The 16,703-nt window shown below is 40.8% G+C and overlaps 1 protein-coding gene across 1 annotated transcript in view; it reads left to right on the forward strand.

Annotated features, from left to right (window-relative positions):
• LOC132394274 (contactin-associated protein-like 5) overlaps nt 1-16,703 on the forward strand; it is a 1,716,192-nt gene that overhangs the window by 150,085 nt on the left and 1,549,404 nt on the right. The window contains exon 2 of the mRNA XM_059970198.1: nt 2,120-2,230. Within this exon, the coding sequence (XP_059826181.1) occupies nt 2,120-2,230 (111 nt within the window). The remainder of the gene's footprint in view (nt 1-2,119; nt 2,231-16,703) is intronic.

Genomic DNA, 16,703 nt, shown 5'->3' on the forward strand with positions numbered 1-16,703 from the left:
TTTGTCACATGGTGACTCGTTAAGCCGTTCCAACAGCTGTGCTTCAAAGTCCTCCGCTATGTCATTGATTCTCCTTGAAACTGTGGTAGCTAAAAGAGAAACCTGTGTCATCTTGTTAGTTGCAGCTTCTCCCAACAGTTCACGGCACATGTCCTTGGCAGCAGGCAGAATCAATTCTTCACCAACAGTGAAAGGCTTGCTTAGCCTTAGCAATATGGCTAGCCACCAAGTACGAAGCTCTCAGAGCAGCGGCATTTGTGAAGGTGGGTGGCTCTCAGCATTTGCTTCTGTCCCGCTTGCTCACGTTTTTCCGCTCAGAAGATTCAACGGGTTTGTCTTTAAGTGCAGGGTGCTTGGACTCAAGGTGGCAAAGTGGTTTTGCGGGCTTCATTGCCTCATTAGGCAGCTTATCTCCAGATATCACACACGGGGCTTGGAGCATGCAAGTCACCGGTTGCATGAAAGCCATATTTTATGTACGACTCGTCGTATTTTCTGTTGAAGGAAGCTTTCTTTTCTTTCGCAGTCTCAGCCTCAGCTGTCCCTGTGTTATCATCATCGTTAGGCCTTTTATGTTCCCTACCACCTCTTCCAAAGAAACTCTCAAGCGGCGTTTGTTTTTTACACATCGAGTAGTTGTAGGTTAATGACCTCGTGTAAATTCAAGTTTAACAGCGGGCATGACAGGGAATATCATTTCATATAACCAAATCACATCATTCCCTCGCAGCCTGGTAGTACATGCTTTGTGGCCCAGTACCAGTCCACGGCCCAGTGGTTGGGGACCACTGCCATAGAGGACATGCTGTCTAATCCAAGCAGCGTCTTGCATCCTCTAGGACATTTCATACACTCACCACTCTGCGTAAAGAAATAAAACTTAACTCTGACAACCCCCTCACCCCCTCCAGTACGTTCCTCCAATCAACTTTAAATTATGCTCCTGGTAGAAGTTGCAGGGAGTTTTTGGAGAGGATGGTGAGGACACAGGGAATATCTCTTATAGGGTAACACTATGCTAATAGGAGAGAACTGAACCAATATCAAAGATAGATTGTAGAGGTGGCTAATTCTGTTTCAGTTGGGGAAGGCAATGTATCTGAAGCTGTAGAATTTTGTAGTAAGTCTAGAAAGCTGATTTCAGCCAGACAAATGAAATGTTGGAACTCAGGCTTATGTTGGACCTCATTCTAAGTTAAAAAGAGGCCTCAGACAGAAAAGCCAGAGTGCAAGTGAAATGAAAAATTAAAACAGGAAACAAAAGGGAGGTCTGAATATTCCCATGTGTACTGCAAACAAATGTTCCACAAAGCATCACTCAATTGCTACGCAGTTTCAACAGCTCAGAGGAGATCACATTGTGAATACTGAATGCAATGAACTTGATTGGAAGAAATGTGAGTGAAGAAGTGTGCTTTGACTGTTTGGGTTCCTGGGTGCTGGGAATGGAAGAACTAAAATAATAAGTGGTATCTCCTGCAGTGTTACAAATTTCCCACAAGAAAGATTTAAAGGAAATGCAGGTTCTGAAAAAATCTGATTGGTCTTGGAGAATCCAAAAATAATCACCTTTGGGAACAAATCATTTCATGACCTCATCCCTTTCTTTCTCTCTAAAGTTCTCCAAGCCTATTTGCCTTCTTATAACTCCAGGCTGTTGCACATCACTGATTTCCATTGCTCCATCACAGGGAGTTGTGCTTTTATCTGTCAAAGTTATAGCTTTACAATTCCTTCCTTATATATTGCCCCTCTCCTGTCAACCATATAACTTCCATCTTCAAAGTGCAACATCTCCTTTTATGGCTCTGTTTTCAGTCTGGTTTAATTAGTCTTCTATCAAGCATGTTGTTACATTAAATTGCCCTATGGAAATGTCAGTTGTCTGTCTCCACAGGGATTCTGGCATTTACTTTTTCTTTCAGGTTTTTAAGCTCTGCAACAATGCGTTTTGTAATCTGGAAAAAGAAACATATGGTTCTTCAGCAGAAGACACATAATGGGTGCCTGCCAAGTATTATGTTTTGTGGGAAGCTGTTAACTATTTTTATTAGAAGTGTGTTCTTGTGAAGGGATTGGACTAGCTCCCGATTTTAAAACCTGTTCTTTTCTCCCACAGACAATTGTGACAATCACCTTGTATCTGGCTTGCAGCAGTCGGCATTCAAATCCTCCTCCGTGTTATCTACCACCCACAGCCCTGGCTTTGCAAAGCTGAACAGGCGAGATGGTAAGTCACAGGTTCTTTGTTATTGATCAGGCAGATTGTTCATCTTCAGTCTGCATATGTTTCCCAGATCTAAAGGAAACCACACCAACTGGTATTCCTTTCACCAGCAAGAGAAATATCTAGGCTGCCTGCCATATATCATGTTGCACACCATGCACACACTTGTATTTACAATCATAGTGTGCTTGTCAAGTGCTGAGGAAATGGTTTGTTCCCTGGCGTATTATAGCATCTGGATCAACAACAAGATATGACAGGTTAATTTGTCTTCAAGATGACAGCAGAGGTGCTGTTCATCAAAAGGTAATGATACTGCAATCGTACTGGTTACTTAAGGCAAGTGCCTGACTCATAGAACCATTCCGAATGTTCTTATGATTCTTTGTTGGGAGCCACTGTTCAGCTGCTTTAAGCTATGTAGAGAGAACTCATCTGACATTGCTTACTTTTGAAACACTTTTCGTGGGATCAGCTTTCAGGTTTATCTTTGAATTAAGCTGGGGGGAAGTATTCAGTAGCAGTAACCCTGGGCTAGGCTTTGTGATCTATCAAATTTGAAGCCTTCATAAACTCACTTCTCTTCATGTCACCCTGGCTCTATCATTCCAACCTATTTCTTCCGGCTGCAATTCCAGTCCGGCTCTCCAAGACTTTACTTAGAGATACATTGCAGGACAGGCCCTTCTGGCTCAATGAGGTGCACCATCCAGAAATCCACCCAATCACAGGACAATTTACACTGACCCATTAACTATTAACCCATCCGTCTTTGGAACGTGAGAGGAAATCAGAGTATCTGAAGGACACCAGAACAGAACACCAAACTGTGATGCCCCAAGCTGTAATAGTGTTGTGCTAACCACTCTGCTACTGTGGTGCTCTGCAATACCTAGAATTAAAGAAACTAGTATTACACAACCTTCTCACCATTGTCCTTGTTCCTCTGTAAAAGCACCAGAGATTTGTGTAGGTCAATATCCCATTCAACAAGCCACTACCCAGAACCATTAACTTTGTTTTTTCTGTTGCACCAGTAGGAGAAATTAGGCTGACTAAAATCCATTTGACTTACAAATTTGCACTTTAGTAGGAAAGGAAGCAGATATTCTTAGCCAGCCTGAGCCTGTTGTGGCTCTCGACTTACAAAAATGCAGTTGACTTTATTTCTTAACAGCTATTTTACTCCAGGTATCCTGACCTAATAATTTTTGGAGAGTCCGTCACCACATAAAGAATAGTACTTAGAACATAGGAGCGCAGTGAAGGACTTTCAATCTGAAATTGGATGGGCTACAGCAGCAGAAGATCACAAACATACGCTCAGTGGCTGCTCTATTAGGTATAAAATGTACCTAATAAGGTGGTCACTGGGTGTATATATTTACCTTGCTCTATCTCAGTTTGAAATACCTCACTGTAAGCAATGTAGCTATTTGTCCTTCCTCACTTCATCTGCATCAAATGGTAGACATTCCAACTGTTCTAAACTTTAAAACTTGTATTCAATTCATTAGCAAAACAGTATGAGCTAAAATTTCTTCCAATGTGTTCTGTGTATTTCCTGTGAACCAACACAAAAGATTTCCATGGTAAATTCCATCCAGTACTAATCTCCTTTCTGCCTATAAAATTGAACACATGTCACCTCAAATTAAAATTAATCATCTCAGTGAGTTTTAGCTAAGCATGCTTACTTGTGTCCTTTCTAAGAAGTCCATTAAATTATTTAAAGGACAAATGAACATATATGAAAGTTTTTATAATTTGAAACACAAAATTTAATAATTAAATATTTTACCATACACTAATGATATTTTAAGGGGTTTCACACAGTTTGTTATATGGTGATTAATATTGTTAATTACATATATTTCTTTGATAAAATGTATTTATAATTTATAAATGAATTTACAAGTCAAATCTCAGCAAGTTTTGAATTTATAAAGAAATAAAGTAGTTTATTCTTTATGTGAGACTGCACGTTTGTGGTTATGCAAGTAAGTTTGAATTGGAATCCAATTTATTATCACGGAATTATTATCACCCAATTAAGTACACCTCTATACCTACTTGTTAATACCAGTACTGAATGATTGTTAGTGCTAGACAGAGAGGTTTCAGTGTCTCAGAAACTGCTGATCTCCTGGGACACCCATGCACAACCGTCTCTAGAGTATTATGTAAGACACAGAAGACAACCAGTGTGGGCAAAAATGCTTTATTAAAGAAAGACATCAGAGGAGAACATCCAGACTGGTTCAAGTTGACCAGACGGCAAGAGTAACTTAATTAACCACAAGTTATAACAGTGGTGCGCTGAAGAGCATCTCCGAATGCACAACATGTCAAACTTTGAAGTGGATGGTCTACAGCAGCAGAAGATTAGGTGGTACCTAATAAAGTAGCCACTGAGTTTATGTCATGAAAAATTGTTGTTTTGCAGCAGTTCACTGCAAGACAAAAACATTAGGATAAGCTACAAAATTAAAACTGTGCCAATGGGCAATAAATGAGGTAATGTTCATGGGTTCATGCACAGTTCATGAACAGTATCTGAATGCACAGTGAAAGATGCTATCAAAAGGAGTGAGTGTGGGTCTTCAGGCTCCTGTACCTCCTCATCAATGATATCAAGGAGTAGAGGGCATTTGCCCTTTGATGACAGTACTAATGATGGGACTTAAAAGCCACTTACCCATTCTACCAGTGATCTCTCAGTGAGGACTGGTGTGTGTGTTGACTCTGAACATGAAGTAATTGTTGCTGACACCACTCAACCTGACAATCTTTCTCATTGTCCTGTGAGATTCTATCAGTAACATTGGTGTCATCAGCAGACTTAGAGATGGGAAATAGCACCTCACAGAAAACTGTGGCAAATTTCTACAGATATGCTGTGGACAGCATTCTGACTTGCTACATTATTGCCTGGTATGGTGGCTCCAATGCACAGGATCACAACAAGCTACAAATAGCTGTAGACACAGTCATCTCCATCAGGCACACCATTCAGGACGTCTTCAAAAGATGACATCAAGAAGGTGGTATCAATCATTAAGGGCCCCCACCACCCAGGACATGCCCTCTTTTCATGAGGGATTTTTCTTATCAGGGAAGAGGTACAGGAACTTGAAAGTTCACACTCGGTGTTTTAGTGACAACTTCCTCCCCTTCATCATCAAACTGCTGTTTGACACATGAACACAACCTCACTTATTTACTATTTATTTATCTACTTTACAATGTAGCTTGCATTATGGTTATTTATTATACCTGCACAACAAATTACATGACTAATTTCAGTGATAGTAAATGACTCTGACTCAGAAATGTCCAGAGCCAACAGTCCAGAAGATGATAATCTTTAGCAAGCCATGATCCTGACACTTCTGTGAGCTGTACTTGTCCTGCTTTAACAGCACAAATGGCTCAAAAGTCTGTGTAATGCTTTTAAGCATTCAATGGGAATCCAATGGTACAAGTGTATTTTGGTTCTAACATTCAAACTTTATGCAAATTCAGTACATTTTATAATGCCGACACAATGCTTGAATGGACAGCAAAAATCTTCTACAACAACTCAGCAGATTCCTCCAATGATGTGGTTTATAAGGATTGTTAACATTTCAGAGTTCAAATCCTGCACTAGGACTGGAAATCGATTGTCTATCACAAAGTACCTGTTGTTAGTGTATATTTTACAAGCAGCTCTGTGCATTTCACATCAGCCAATGCCACTTTTTGAGAAAGTAGGATGGCAGCAGTTCAAAAAGGTGGTTTATAACACTGTCTTAAGGGCAATTAATGGCAATAAAAGATGGTCTTGCCAAAGGTGCCCACATTCCATAAAATGAATAAACTGAAACAAAAACAGTTGAAGCAGAAGTAGCAGTGGAGCATTTGGATCCTCAGGCCAGCACAAGCATCTAACAAAGTCATGACTGATCTTCAACTCAGAATTTCCCTGCCACTTAAAATCACGGAGAAGTACAGCATAGAAACAGGCCTTTTAACCCATCAAGTTCATGCTGAAACCAGTTAAACTGCCCACTGCCATCGACCTGCACCAAAACCATAGCCCTCCATACCACTACTATCCATATACCTACCCAAACTTCTCTGAGATGTTGAAATCAAGTTTGCATGCACCACTAATGCTGGCAGCTCATTCTAACCTCACAACTCTCTTCTCACCTTTTACACCCAACCAATTACCTCAACCTCAGTGGAAAAAGCCTGCTTGCATTTACCCTATCTATGCCTCTCATAATTTGTATACCTCTATTAAATCTTACCTCTATCTTCTACATTCTAAAGAATACAGTCCTAATCTATTCAATTTTTTTCGTGTAACTCGGGTACTCCAGACCCGGCAACATCCTTGTAAGTTTTCTATGTACTCTTTTAGCCTTGTTTACATTTTTCCTGTAGGTTGGTGGCCAAAACTGCACAAAATACTCTAAATCAGGGCTTAACAACATCTAATATAACTTCAACATAACATCCCATTTCATGTACTCAGTTCATTGATTTATGAAAGCCAATGTGCCAAAAGCTTTCTTTATAACCCTATCTACTTGTAATGTCACTTTCAAAGAATTATGGATGAATTCCCAGATCCCTTCATTCTATCACACTCCTCAATGTCCTACCATTCATTGAATAAGACCTACCCTGGCTGGTCCTACCAAAGTGCAAAACGTCTCTTTTAAATTCCACCTGCCATTTTTCAGGCCATTTTTCCAGCTGATCTCTGCAAGCCATGATAGCCTTCCACATGGTTCACTACACCCCTAATCTTGGTGTCATCCACGAATTCGCTGATCCAGGTAACCACATAATTTCACCAGGCCCCATCTTTATCTTAATATCCCGAAACTATTTATCTTTTTTTTTAGTTCCATTAATGCCTGAGCTTCCATATCTCCCTGGAGTAATTCTAATGATCTACTCACTTTGGGTGAAGAAATTTCTCATTGCTTTAGGTAATTTACTGATTGACTTAATCCTTGAATCTCTTGTGTACTTGGAGAATTATGCAACAATCCTTGGTAGACATGCAGACCAGTAAAAGTAGTGAAAATATGAATGAAAGTTCAGACTTCCATGGATATAAATTCTATAGTCAATAAATAAAGGTTGTGAATAATTGTTCAGGCATGTTTGCAAGAGCTGTGGTAAAATTCCATTTAGATCTTGAAAAGGGGATGCATCCTGCAAGATGTGTTCTAGATGCTATGAAAGGGAAAAGTAAAGCTGATTTTAAATAACTAATGGAGATAGAAGTAATTGAATCAGTAGATTTATTGCCTCTTGGGTATTAGGCTTGGAGAGTTTTTATTCTATCTAGAGGTATAGCTTGGAATAGGCCCTTCAAGCCGTACTACCCAGCAGCGTCAGTCAACTCTGATTTAACCCTAACCTAATCATCAGACAATTTATAATGACCAATTAACCTGCCTGATACATATTTGGACTGTGGGAGGAAACTGGAGAACCCTGAGAAAACTCACACATTTAACGGTGAGAACATACAGAGGAAGCCGGTTTGAACTCTGAACTCCGACGCCCCAAGCTGTAACGGTGTTGCACTGACCACTCCTCTACCATGGTGCCCAATGGATAATGCATGGATTAAGGAAGTTGAATGTATGAGTAAACTGAACATGTTGAAGATCTGTTTGGATTCACATAATCTAAATATAGGGCACTGAAGAGGAACCATTGCCTGATGAAGACAATTACTGATCTGCTGCCAGATCTATTCAAGAAAGGGTGTAGAGATAGCCCAAGAAATTATAGACCAGTGAGTCTTACCTCAGCTGATGTAGAAGATCCTGAGAGGCAGGATTTATGAACATTTGGAGAGGCATAATATGATTAGGAATAGTCAGCATGGCTTTGTCAAAGGCAGGTCGTGCCTTACGAGCCTGATAGAATTTTTTGAGGATTTGACTAAATACATTGATGAAGGTAGAGCAGTAGATGTAGTGTATATGGATTTCAGCAAAGCATTTGATAAGGTACCTCATGCAAAGGGTTATTGAGAAGATAAGGAGGCATGGAATCCAAGGGGACATTGCTTTGTGAATCCAGAATTGGCTTGCCCACAGAAGGCAAAGAGCAGCTGTAGAGGGGTCATATTCTGCCTGGAGGTCAGTGACCAGTGGTGTGCCTCAGGGATCTGTTCTGGGACCCTTACTCTTTGTGATTTTTATAAATGACCTGGGTGAAGAAGTGAAGGGATAGATAAGTAAATCTGTTGATGACACAAAGGTTGGGGGTGTTGTGGGTAGTGTGGAGGGCTGTCAAAGGTTACAGCAGGACATTGATAGGACGCAAAATTGGGCTGAGAAGTGGCAGATGGAGTTCAAGCCATATAAGTGTGAGGTGGTTCATTTTGGAAGGCCAAAAATGATGGCAGAATATAGAATTAATGGCAATATTCTTAGCAGTGTGGAGGATCAGAGGGATCTTGGGGTCTGAATCCATATGATACGCAAAGCATCTGTGTAGGTTGACTGTGTGGTTAAGAAGGCATATGGTGTATAGGCCCTCATCAACCATGGAATTGGGTTCAAGAGCCAAGAGGTAATGTTACAGCTATATAGGACCCTGGTCAGACCCCACTTGGAGTACTGTGTTCAGTTCTGGTCACCTCAGTACAGGAAGGATGTGGAGACTATCAAAGGGGTACAGAGGAGATTTACAAGGATGTTGCCTGGTTTGGGGAGCATGCCTTTATGAGAATAGGTTGAGTGAACTCAGCCTTTTCTCTTTGGAGCAATAGAGGATTAGAGGTGACCTGGTAGAGATGTATAAGACGATGAGAGGCATTGATAGTGTGGATAGTCAGAGGCTTTTTCCAAGGTCTAAAATGGCTAACATGAGGGGCACAGTTTTAAGGTGCTTGGAAGGTGGTACAGAGGAGATATCAGGGGTAAGTTTTTTTATGCAGAGGATGCTGAGTGCGTGGAATGAGCTGCCGGTGACGGTGGTGGAGGTGGATACTATAGGGTCTTTTAAGAGACTCTTGGATGGGTACATAGAGCTTAGAAAAATAGGGACTATTTGTAACCCTAGGTAATTTCTAAAATAAGTACATGTTTGGTACTACATTGTGGGCTGAAGGGCCTGTATTGTACTGTAGATTTTCTATGTTTCTATCTGAGCAGTGCAAAAAAACGTCTGTGGTTGATGGCAAGAATGGATTTTGGCACGTTGAGCTCAGTAGTGAACACTTGCCGCTGTCAGTCTTCAATACACCTTTTGTAAAATCACTGATATCGGAATCAAAATTGGGAATCAGGTTTAGTACCATTGACACATGTCATGAAATTTGTTGTTTTGTGGCAGCAGTACAATGTAAGGCATAAAAATTACTGCAAGTTACAATGAAAATAAATATACATGTAACCAGGTGACTGTTGAATTTCATTTTCTTTATTGTCAAAGAGCACTTATACATTCACCCTGGTAATGCTAAAATAGTTGCCTGTATCTGTAAGAGAAAATGGTGATGTCATTATGTAGATCTGGAGTAGAAGGAAGAGTTACAATGTTCTAGAATGACATTGAGTGCTGGTTGTATGGTGAGGAAAGATACCAGTTCTGGATAGCTTGGTTCCTTATCGGCCTGGTAGCGTGAGCGAGGAAAACTCATTTCAGGGTCTATCCTGTATGTGTTTGGAATTTAAGCATGTGTATGCCACAAATTGCCACCAGCGTATTGGTTTTGTATATCTTGTTTTGGTTATTTTCATATTGTATACATAACAAAGATGTAGACTGAAATTAACTGAGATTGTAAGAGCGGGAACTGTTTTTTAAAATTAATTTTGTTGTTTTTATTTTGATACCTTATTTCTACATTAAAACAGATAAAGGAATTATGACCCAAAAAAGTATTTGTGTTGCATGTGTATTTTGCCCCAGTTACATATAGTACAAAAGATGGGTTACAAACACAGTTCATGATTTTGTGAACCATTCAGAAATTTGATAGCAAAACTGAAGAAGCTGTTCCTAAAATGCTGAGTGTGGTTCCTCAGGGTCTTGTTCATACTCCTTCCCCGATAGTAGTAGTGTCACCAAGTTTGGATATGGCCCAAGTATGGAGCAAGAGACACTGAAGTGGGTCGATAGTTCAGACTTTAACGCAAACAGAGTTAGGAGGAAAAGAAAACAAGAAACACTAGGCCAAACAGGACTGTAAACTAAAATTCTCAAATGGAAAGTGAAGCTTACACTGCAGCTGAAAGGAATAACTAAATATAAAATGAATATTGCTAATCTTCAGAGTCAGTTGACTCGACAGTCCAATTTCTCAGGCAAGGCCAAATGCAAACAGGCAGCAAAGTGTTACTGTGCTGTGTTCAAGTTTTGACAAGCACTACGACGGAAAGAATGGAGTTAAATACTATCACAATGAAATAATAATTAGCTGACATGTGCATATTCACGAGTGCAATTGTTGTATCACCTACGCTGCTGAACTGTGATGGTGACAAGTAGTGAGAAGAGGTGAGATGGTGTGGATTATTAATGATGGATGCTGCCTTCTTGAGCCACTGCCTTTTGAAAATGTGCTCCATGGTGGGAAGGTTATGTGTGTATGATGGAACTGGCTGTGTCTACAATCTTCGATCTTTCATATTGAAGTCTCCATACCAGGTGGTGACACAACTAGTCACAGTACATCTAGAGTATTTGAGGACTTACCAAATCCCCTCAAACTCCATATGAAATACAACCACTGGCATACCATCTTCTGATTGTATCAATGTGTTGGGCCCAAGATACATCTGCTGAGTTGTTGATGTTGTTAGAATGTAAGAGTATAAGAATTAGGCACAGGAGTTCACAATCTTAGCCTGGTAATTTTGTTCCATACACCCCAATTCCATTAAAATCGATCAATTTCTGTTGTAACTGAGAACACAAGAGGCTGTAGATTGTGGAAGCTGATGCAACAACCAATCTGCTAGAGGAACATTGAATTGCTCCAGCAGATTGTTGCTTTGTTTTCAATAACAACTGACCTATCGCTGTTTTGATCCCTTGTTCTGAACTTCTCAATCAGGGAAGCATTTTCCCTCCAACAATAATGTCAAGCCCTCTGAGAATTCTGCTTGTTTCAATGAGATCACAGGACTTAAGAACACTGGTTTACTCAGTATTTCCTCACACCTAACTCTCCATCCCAGGAACTAGTTTGGTGAATCTCTGCATCATTTAGCAAGTGCTTTCTATAGGAAAGGTGACCAAACTATATAACTGATGTGTTCTGTTTTGGTCACTTCATTACAGGTAGGACATAGAAACTTTAGAGACGATACAGAGGAGATTTATCAGGATGATGTCTGCATTAGAGACCGTGCTTTCTGAGGATAAGATGAGCAAGCTATTTTTCTCTTTAGACTGAAGGAAGATAAGAGGTGACTTGATAAAGACGTACAAGATGATAAGAGGATCGAGTGCACAGCCAGAGTTATTTTTCACAGGGCAGGAATAGCGAATATGCAGGGGCATAATTTTAAGGTGAGTGAATGGAAGTATAGGGGACTGATGATGCTCTCTACTCAGAGAGTGGTGGGTGCATGGAATGCACAACCGGGGCTGATAATAGCGGCAGATACATTAGGGAGATTTAAGAGGCACATAGATGGTAACCTGGATGAAAGAAAACTGCAGGACTATATGGGAAGGGAGGGGTTAAAATGTCAGAGCAACATCATTGGCTGAACTGCTTGTACTGCACTGTACTGTTCTATGTTATCAAAGGCATTTCTTCAGTGGCAGGGACTCTGGCACCATGAGCTCAGAAATGAGTCTGAGAAGCAGTCGTGTGAAATGGAACAACTGGTGCTTTGTGTTGGAAACTGAGGAAAGCTTCTTTCTGTGACATTTACCCTTGAGAGATCCCATCACTACATGTGGGAGATGCCCAGACATGCTGACTGATCACAGACTCTGTGTTTACAGACATCCAGTAACTATTGTACAGGCTGTGAGATTTCTGTGTCATACTCACCACATTGTGTGAATCTTCCTGAAGGATTGTAGACACAGAAATGGACCACATGAAAATGTTGAAAGATCAGCCTATAATAATGACTTTGATGTTGAAGTTACTGTTTAATAGAGCCATAGAGTAATACTGAATAGAAAACAGGACTGTTTGCCCAACTATATAGCCAAATTGAGTTACTTCCACATACCTGCTTTCATTCCTCTAAACCATTTACATGTCCAAATTTCTTTTAAGTGTAACGTGCTGTAAGGTTTCACTGCTAATGTAATGGTTTATCTGTAGCAGAAAGGTGCTGGGCTGCCTGAAAGGTGAAGGGTTAAAACTTTCCCTGGACAATTGCCAGTTTTGCAAAATGTCTGTTAGCAATGTTTTTTTACGAACCTATAGTCAAATTAAGAATTAAGAATTACATTTAATTGCATATTGTGTACTGTTTGTTATTTTGTGGTGCTGATTTGTAGCAGGGGAATACATGATGCATATAGCTGTAACCTGACATCTCAGCCCTGTATTCAGCATCCTGAACAATGAAGTTTTCAACAGGTACACTTCATATCAGAGAAATGTATACAATATACATCCTGAAATACTTTTTCTATGCAAACATCTACAAAAACAGAGGAGTGACCCAAAGAATGAATGTTAAACGTTCGAACCCCAAAGTCCCCCCATCTCCTCCCTCCCACACACAAGCAGCAGCAAACCAACATTTCCCCCCACCCCACTTCCCCAGCAGACAGCTTTAGTGCCTTTCACTGGGCCCTCAAGTGTGCAGAAAAGCATCAATAAAGATACAGACTTGCAGTACCCAAAGATTACTCATTCACCCGCTAATTTGACGTACCGCAGGCTCTCTCTTTCCTTAAAGAGGGAAAAAAGTGATGTCCCTTTTTCACAGTGAGAGGGGAGTCATAAGAAACAACTTGCTGATTTTCGATGTTAAAAGTCTGTTACGTTGCTTTTTTCGAGCTCTGCACCCAGAAGGTTGGCCCCAGAAAGGTGCAGCTCTTCGAGCACACAACCCCTGGCAGCTAACCCGCTGCTCCCAAGGTTCCACATTCTCCTGTGACGCTTCAGTTGGGGGCACGGGCCTAGAATCAGCACGTGTCCTGAGCCATGAAAATCTGGCACCCTGAAGGGACTCTTGGCTTCCAGGCCGCGTCCTTGGGATATCAAAAAGCATGAGGCCCTGAAAGTGGGTCTCATTCCAGCAAAACACTGAAGTCAAAGTGTAACTCCAGGTCAGGGTCTTCAAAAGAATCTTGACAAGGAAAAAAAGATATCAAAGATGGAAATAGAGCTGTTTCTGAAGATGCAAGCAAAGGAGTCACCATTTAGCGCCATCATGACTTCGCTCCGCCCCTCCAAGTCAATACCATACATTTTCTTCAGTACCTTCACCACCTGCATTGCCATTTTCAAGAAAATATGTTCTCCCAAGCACCCCAGGACCATACCCCTTATAAGTCCTGTCGTGGTTTGTGTTACCAAAATGCAGCACTTGCATTTATCTGAATTAAAGAGTCACCTGCTACAATGCTGCAAAAACTGTAAGATTATGAGAGATACTCTGAAAAAGCAGTATGAGTTCCTACCTGGTGCTGTAACATGTACTCAGCTTCTCAGCTTTAATGAGGGAAGTTCATCTATATTGTGGAAGCATGTTACAGTACCAGGTAGGAACTCTAGCTGCTTCAGAGAATCTGTTGAGAAGATAATAGACAGCCCTCCTTTTTCTTGGTCATCCCTGTGCCTATTTAAGAAATTCTTAAATGTCCCTCACGTATCTGCCTCTACCACACTGCTGACAGGACGCTCCATGCACCCACAAAGCAATCTGAAGACACGGTCTCAAAGTTTTAGGAATAGCTTCTTCCCTTGCATGCACTGCTGCTACAAAATAACAAATGTTACCACAAATGTAAGTGATACTAAAGATAATTCTGATATTGGATCGCTTTCTGGAGGGTGACTGGGGTAGGGTGTTATTTTGGAGTGAAAGAGGGTGAGAGATGACTTGATAGAGGTGTACAAGATGATAAGAGGCATAGATCAAGTGAATAGCCAGAGGATTTCTCCCAGGATGGAAGTGACTAATACGAGGGTCATAATTGATCTGAGTATGTTAAAAGGTTACACAACATCCTGGGCTGAAGGGCCTGTACTGTGCTGTAGTGATCTATGTGAAAGAGTACACTGGTGCCAAGATCTATGAGCATACTGATGGCATGCACTCATCACGACTGGGAGAGAGCAGTTGTGCAAAGTTTATGTATCACCATGTTGGTGAGGAATGAAAGGAGAAGTGAAGGGTTTCATACAAAATAGTGATGCAAATGTATGGAGGCAAGACACTAAAAGAAGCCCATGTCTGAACAGAAGGTTAGCAGCTGATCCTCTCATGTTTGAAGCCAAGACTGCATAGTGTCCATTGATTATTTTTCCAACCAGCCCACATCTGCAGCCAGCATCTGCTAGCTGAAAACTTAATAGGCCAGGCACTGAATTCCAGATGAAGGTATAAAAGATGTAGGTGAGTTTATGAAGCTTACATCATGCATACATCAGGATTCTCTTTATCAATTACAGCTTAGCATTCAATACCATCATCCCATCAAAACTAATCATTAAGCTTCAAAACCTTGGCCTCAATATCTCTGTGTGCAATTGCATCCTTGATTCCCTCAATTGCGACCTCAGTCAGTTCAAACTGGCAACAACATCTCCTCCACGATCTCTATCAGCACAGGTGCACCACAAGTCTGTGTGCTTAGTCCCCTGCTCTACTCTCTTTACACTTATGATTGTGTGGCTAAGCACAGCTCAAATGCCATATTCAAATCTGCTGATGACACCAGTGTCATAGACCAAATCAAAGGTAGTGATGTATCAGGAAGAAAATACAGGAGCCTCAGGACTCATACTACCAGGTACAGGAACAGTTATTACCTCTCAACTATCAGGCTCTTGAACCAAAGGGGATCACTTCACTCCTCTTCACCTGCCCTGTCGGTGAAATTTTCCCACAATCTATGGACTCACTTTTAAGGATTCTTTATCTCACATTCTCTATATTTATTGTTTATTTATTTATTATTATTATCTATTTCTTTTTGCACTTGTATAGTTTGTTGACTTCTGCTGATTGGTTGAATGCCCAAGTTGGTGTGGTCGTTCATTGATTCTATTATGGTTATTATTCTTTTATGGATTTATTGAGAATGCCCATAAGAAAATTAAACCCAGGGTTGTATTTGATGACATGTATGTTCTTTAAAGGTAAGTTTACATTGAACTTTGAATTTTCTAACTAGTGATAAGTCATCATCATCACACTATCTCTATTTTCCTTTTGGATTGTGGAACATCAGATAAAACAGCCAGGCAACTTCTGAGAAATGCACAGGGAAGACTCACAGTTGCACAGCTCCACATCGCCATGTTGAGTTGGTTGGCATGTGCACAAGTGTGACGAATTACAAGAACCAAAATAAAACTTGCTTGCTGCAGCTTCATGGGGACGTTGGTTCTGAAAACTCAAAAATATAAATGATACCTAACTTTTTATAGGAAAATGAAGAGAAATGAAAAATGCTTCAAAATAAGACATTAACGCAGAAAATAAAACATAATTAGAGACAGATCCATAGTGGTCTAGTGGCAAGAGCTGGTCAGTAGTAACACCCACAAAATGCTGGAGGAGATCAGGCAACATCCACTGAAATGAACAAACAGTCAACAGTTCAGGCTGAGCCACTTCATCAGGATTGGAAAGAAAGGGGAACGACGCCAGAGTAAATGGTGGGGGGTGGGGGGAAGGAGGATAGCTTGAAGAAGATAGGTGGGTAGGGAGGGTGATAGGTAGGTGAGAAAAGTCGTCCATAGTGACCTGTTGCTGAGGTTAGGGTTACAGTTGTGTAACTTAGTTGAAGAATCAGGTGGTTGTGCAAAAGTAGTTGTTCCTGAACCTGGTGATATGGAACTTCAGTCTTCTCTTCCCCCTGTTTGATGGCAGCAGTAAAAAGAAGGTATGAACTGGATGCTGGGATCTTTGATGATTGATGCCACCTTCTTGTGGCACTGCGCCTTGCAGATGCTGTCAGTGGTGGGGAAGGATGTGCTTGTGATTAACTGGGCTGTGTCCACTAGTCTTTGCAAACTTTTGAGCTGTTGTAGGTTGGAATTGCCACAGGAGGCCATGAATGCAGCCAATCAGAATGCTGCTTGATCATAAAAGCAAGGCAGAGCTAGGGTTCACTTCCTGCTCAGACCTGTGATGAGGAAATATTGAACCAGAACAAGATCACCAATAGCTGCAAGACTGCTGTAGCTTAAACTTTCAGCTTGAACAAACAGAATAAGAATAGAATCAGGTTTGTTATTACTGATGTTGTTTTGTGGCTGCAGGATAGTGCAAGACATACAATAAAAAGTGAAATT

Source organism: Hypanus sabinus, chromosome 5 (genome assembly GCF_030144855.1).
Source record: "Hypanus sabinus isolate sHypSab1 chromosome 5, sHypSab1.hap1, whole genome shotgun sequence".
NCBI classification, from domain to species: domain Eukaryota; kingdom Metazoa; phylum Chordata; class Chondrichthyes; order Myliobatiformes; family Dasyatidae; genus Hypanus; species Hypanus sabinus.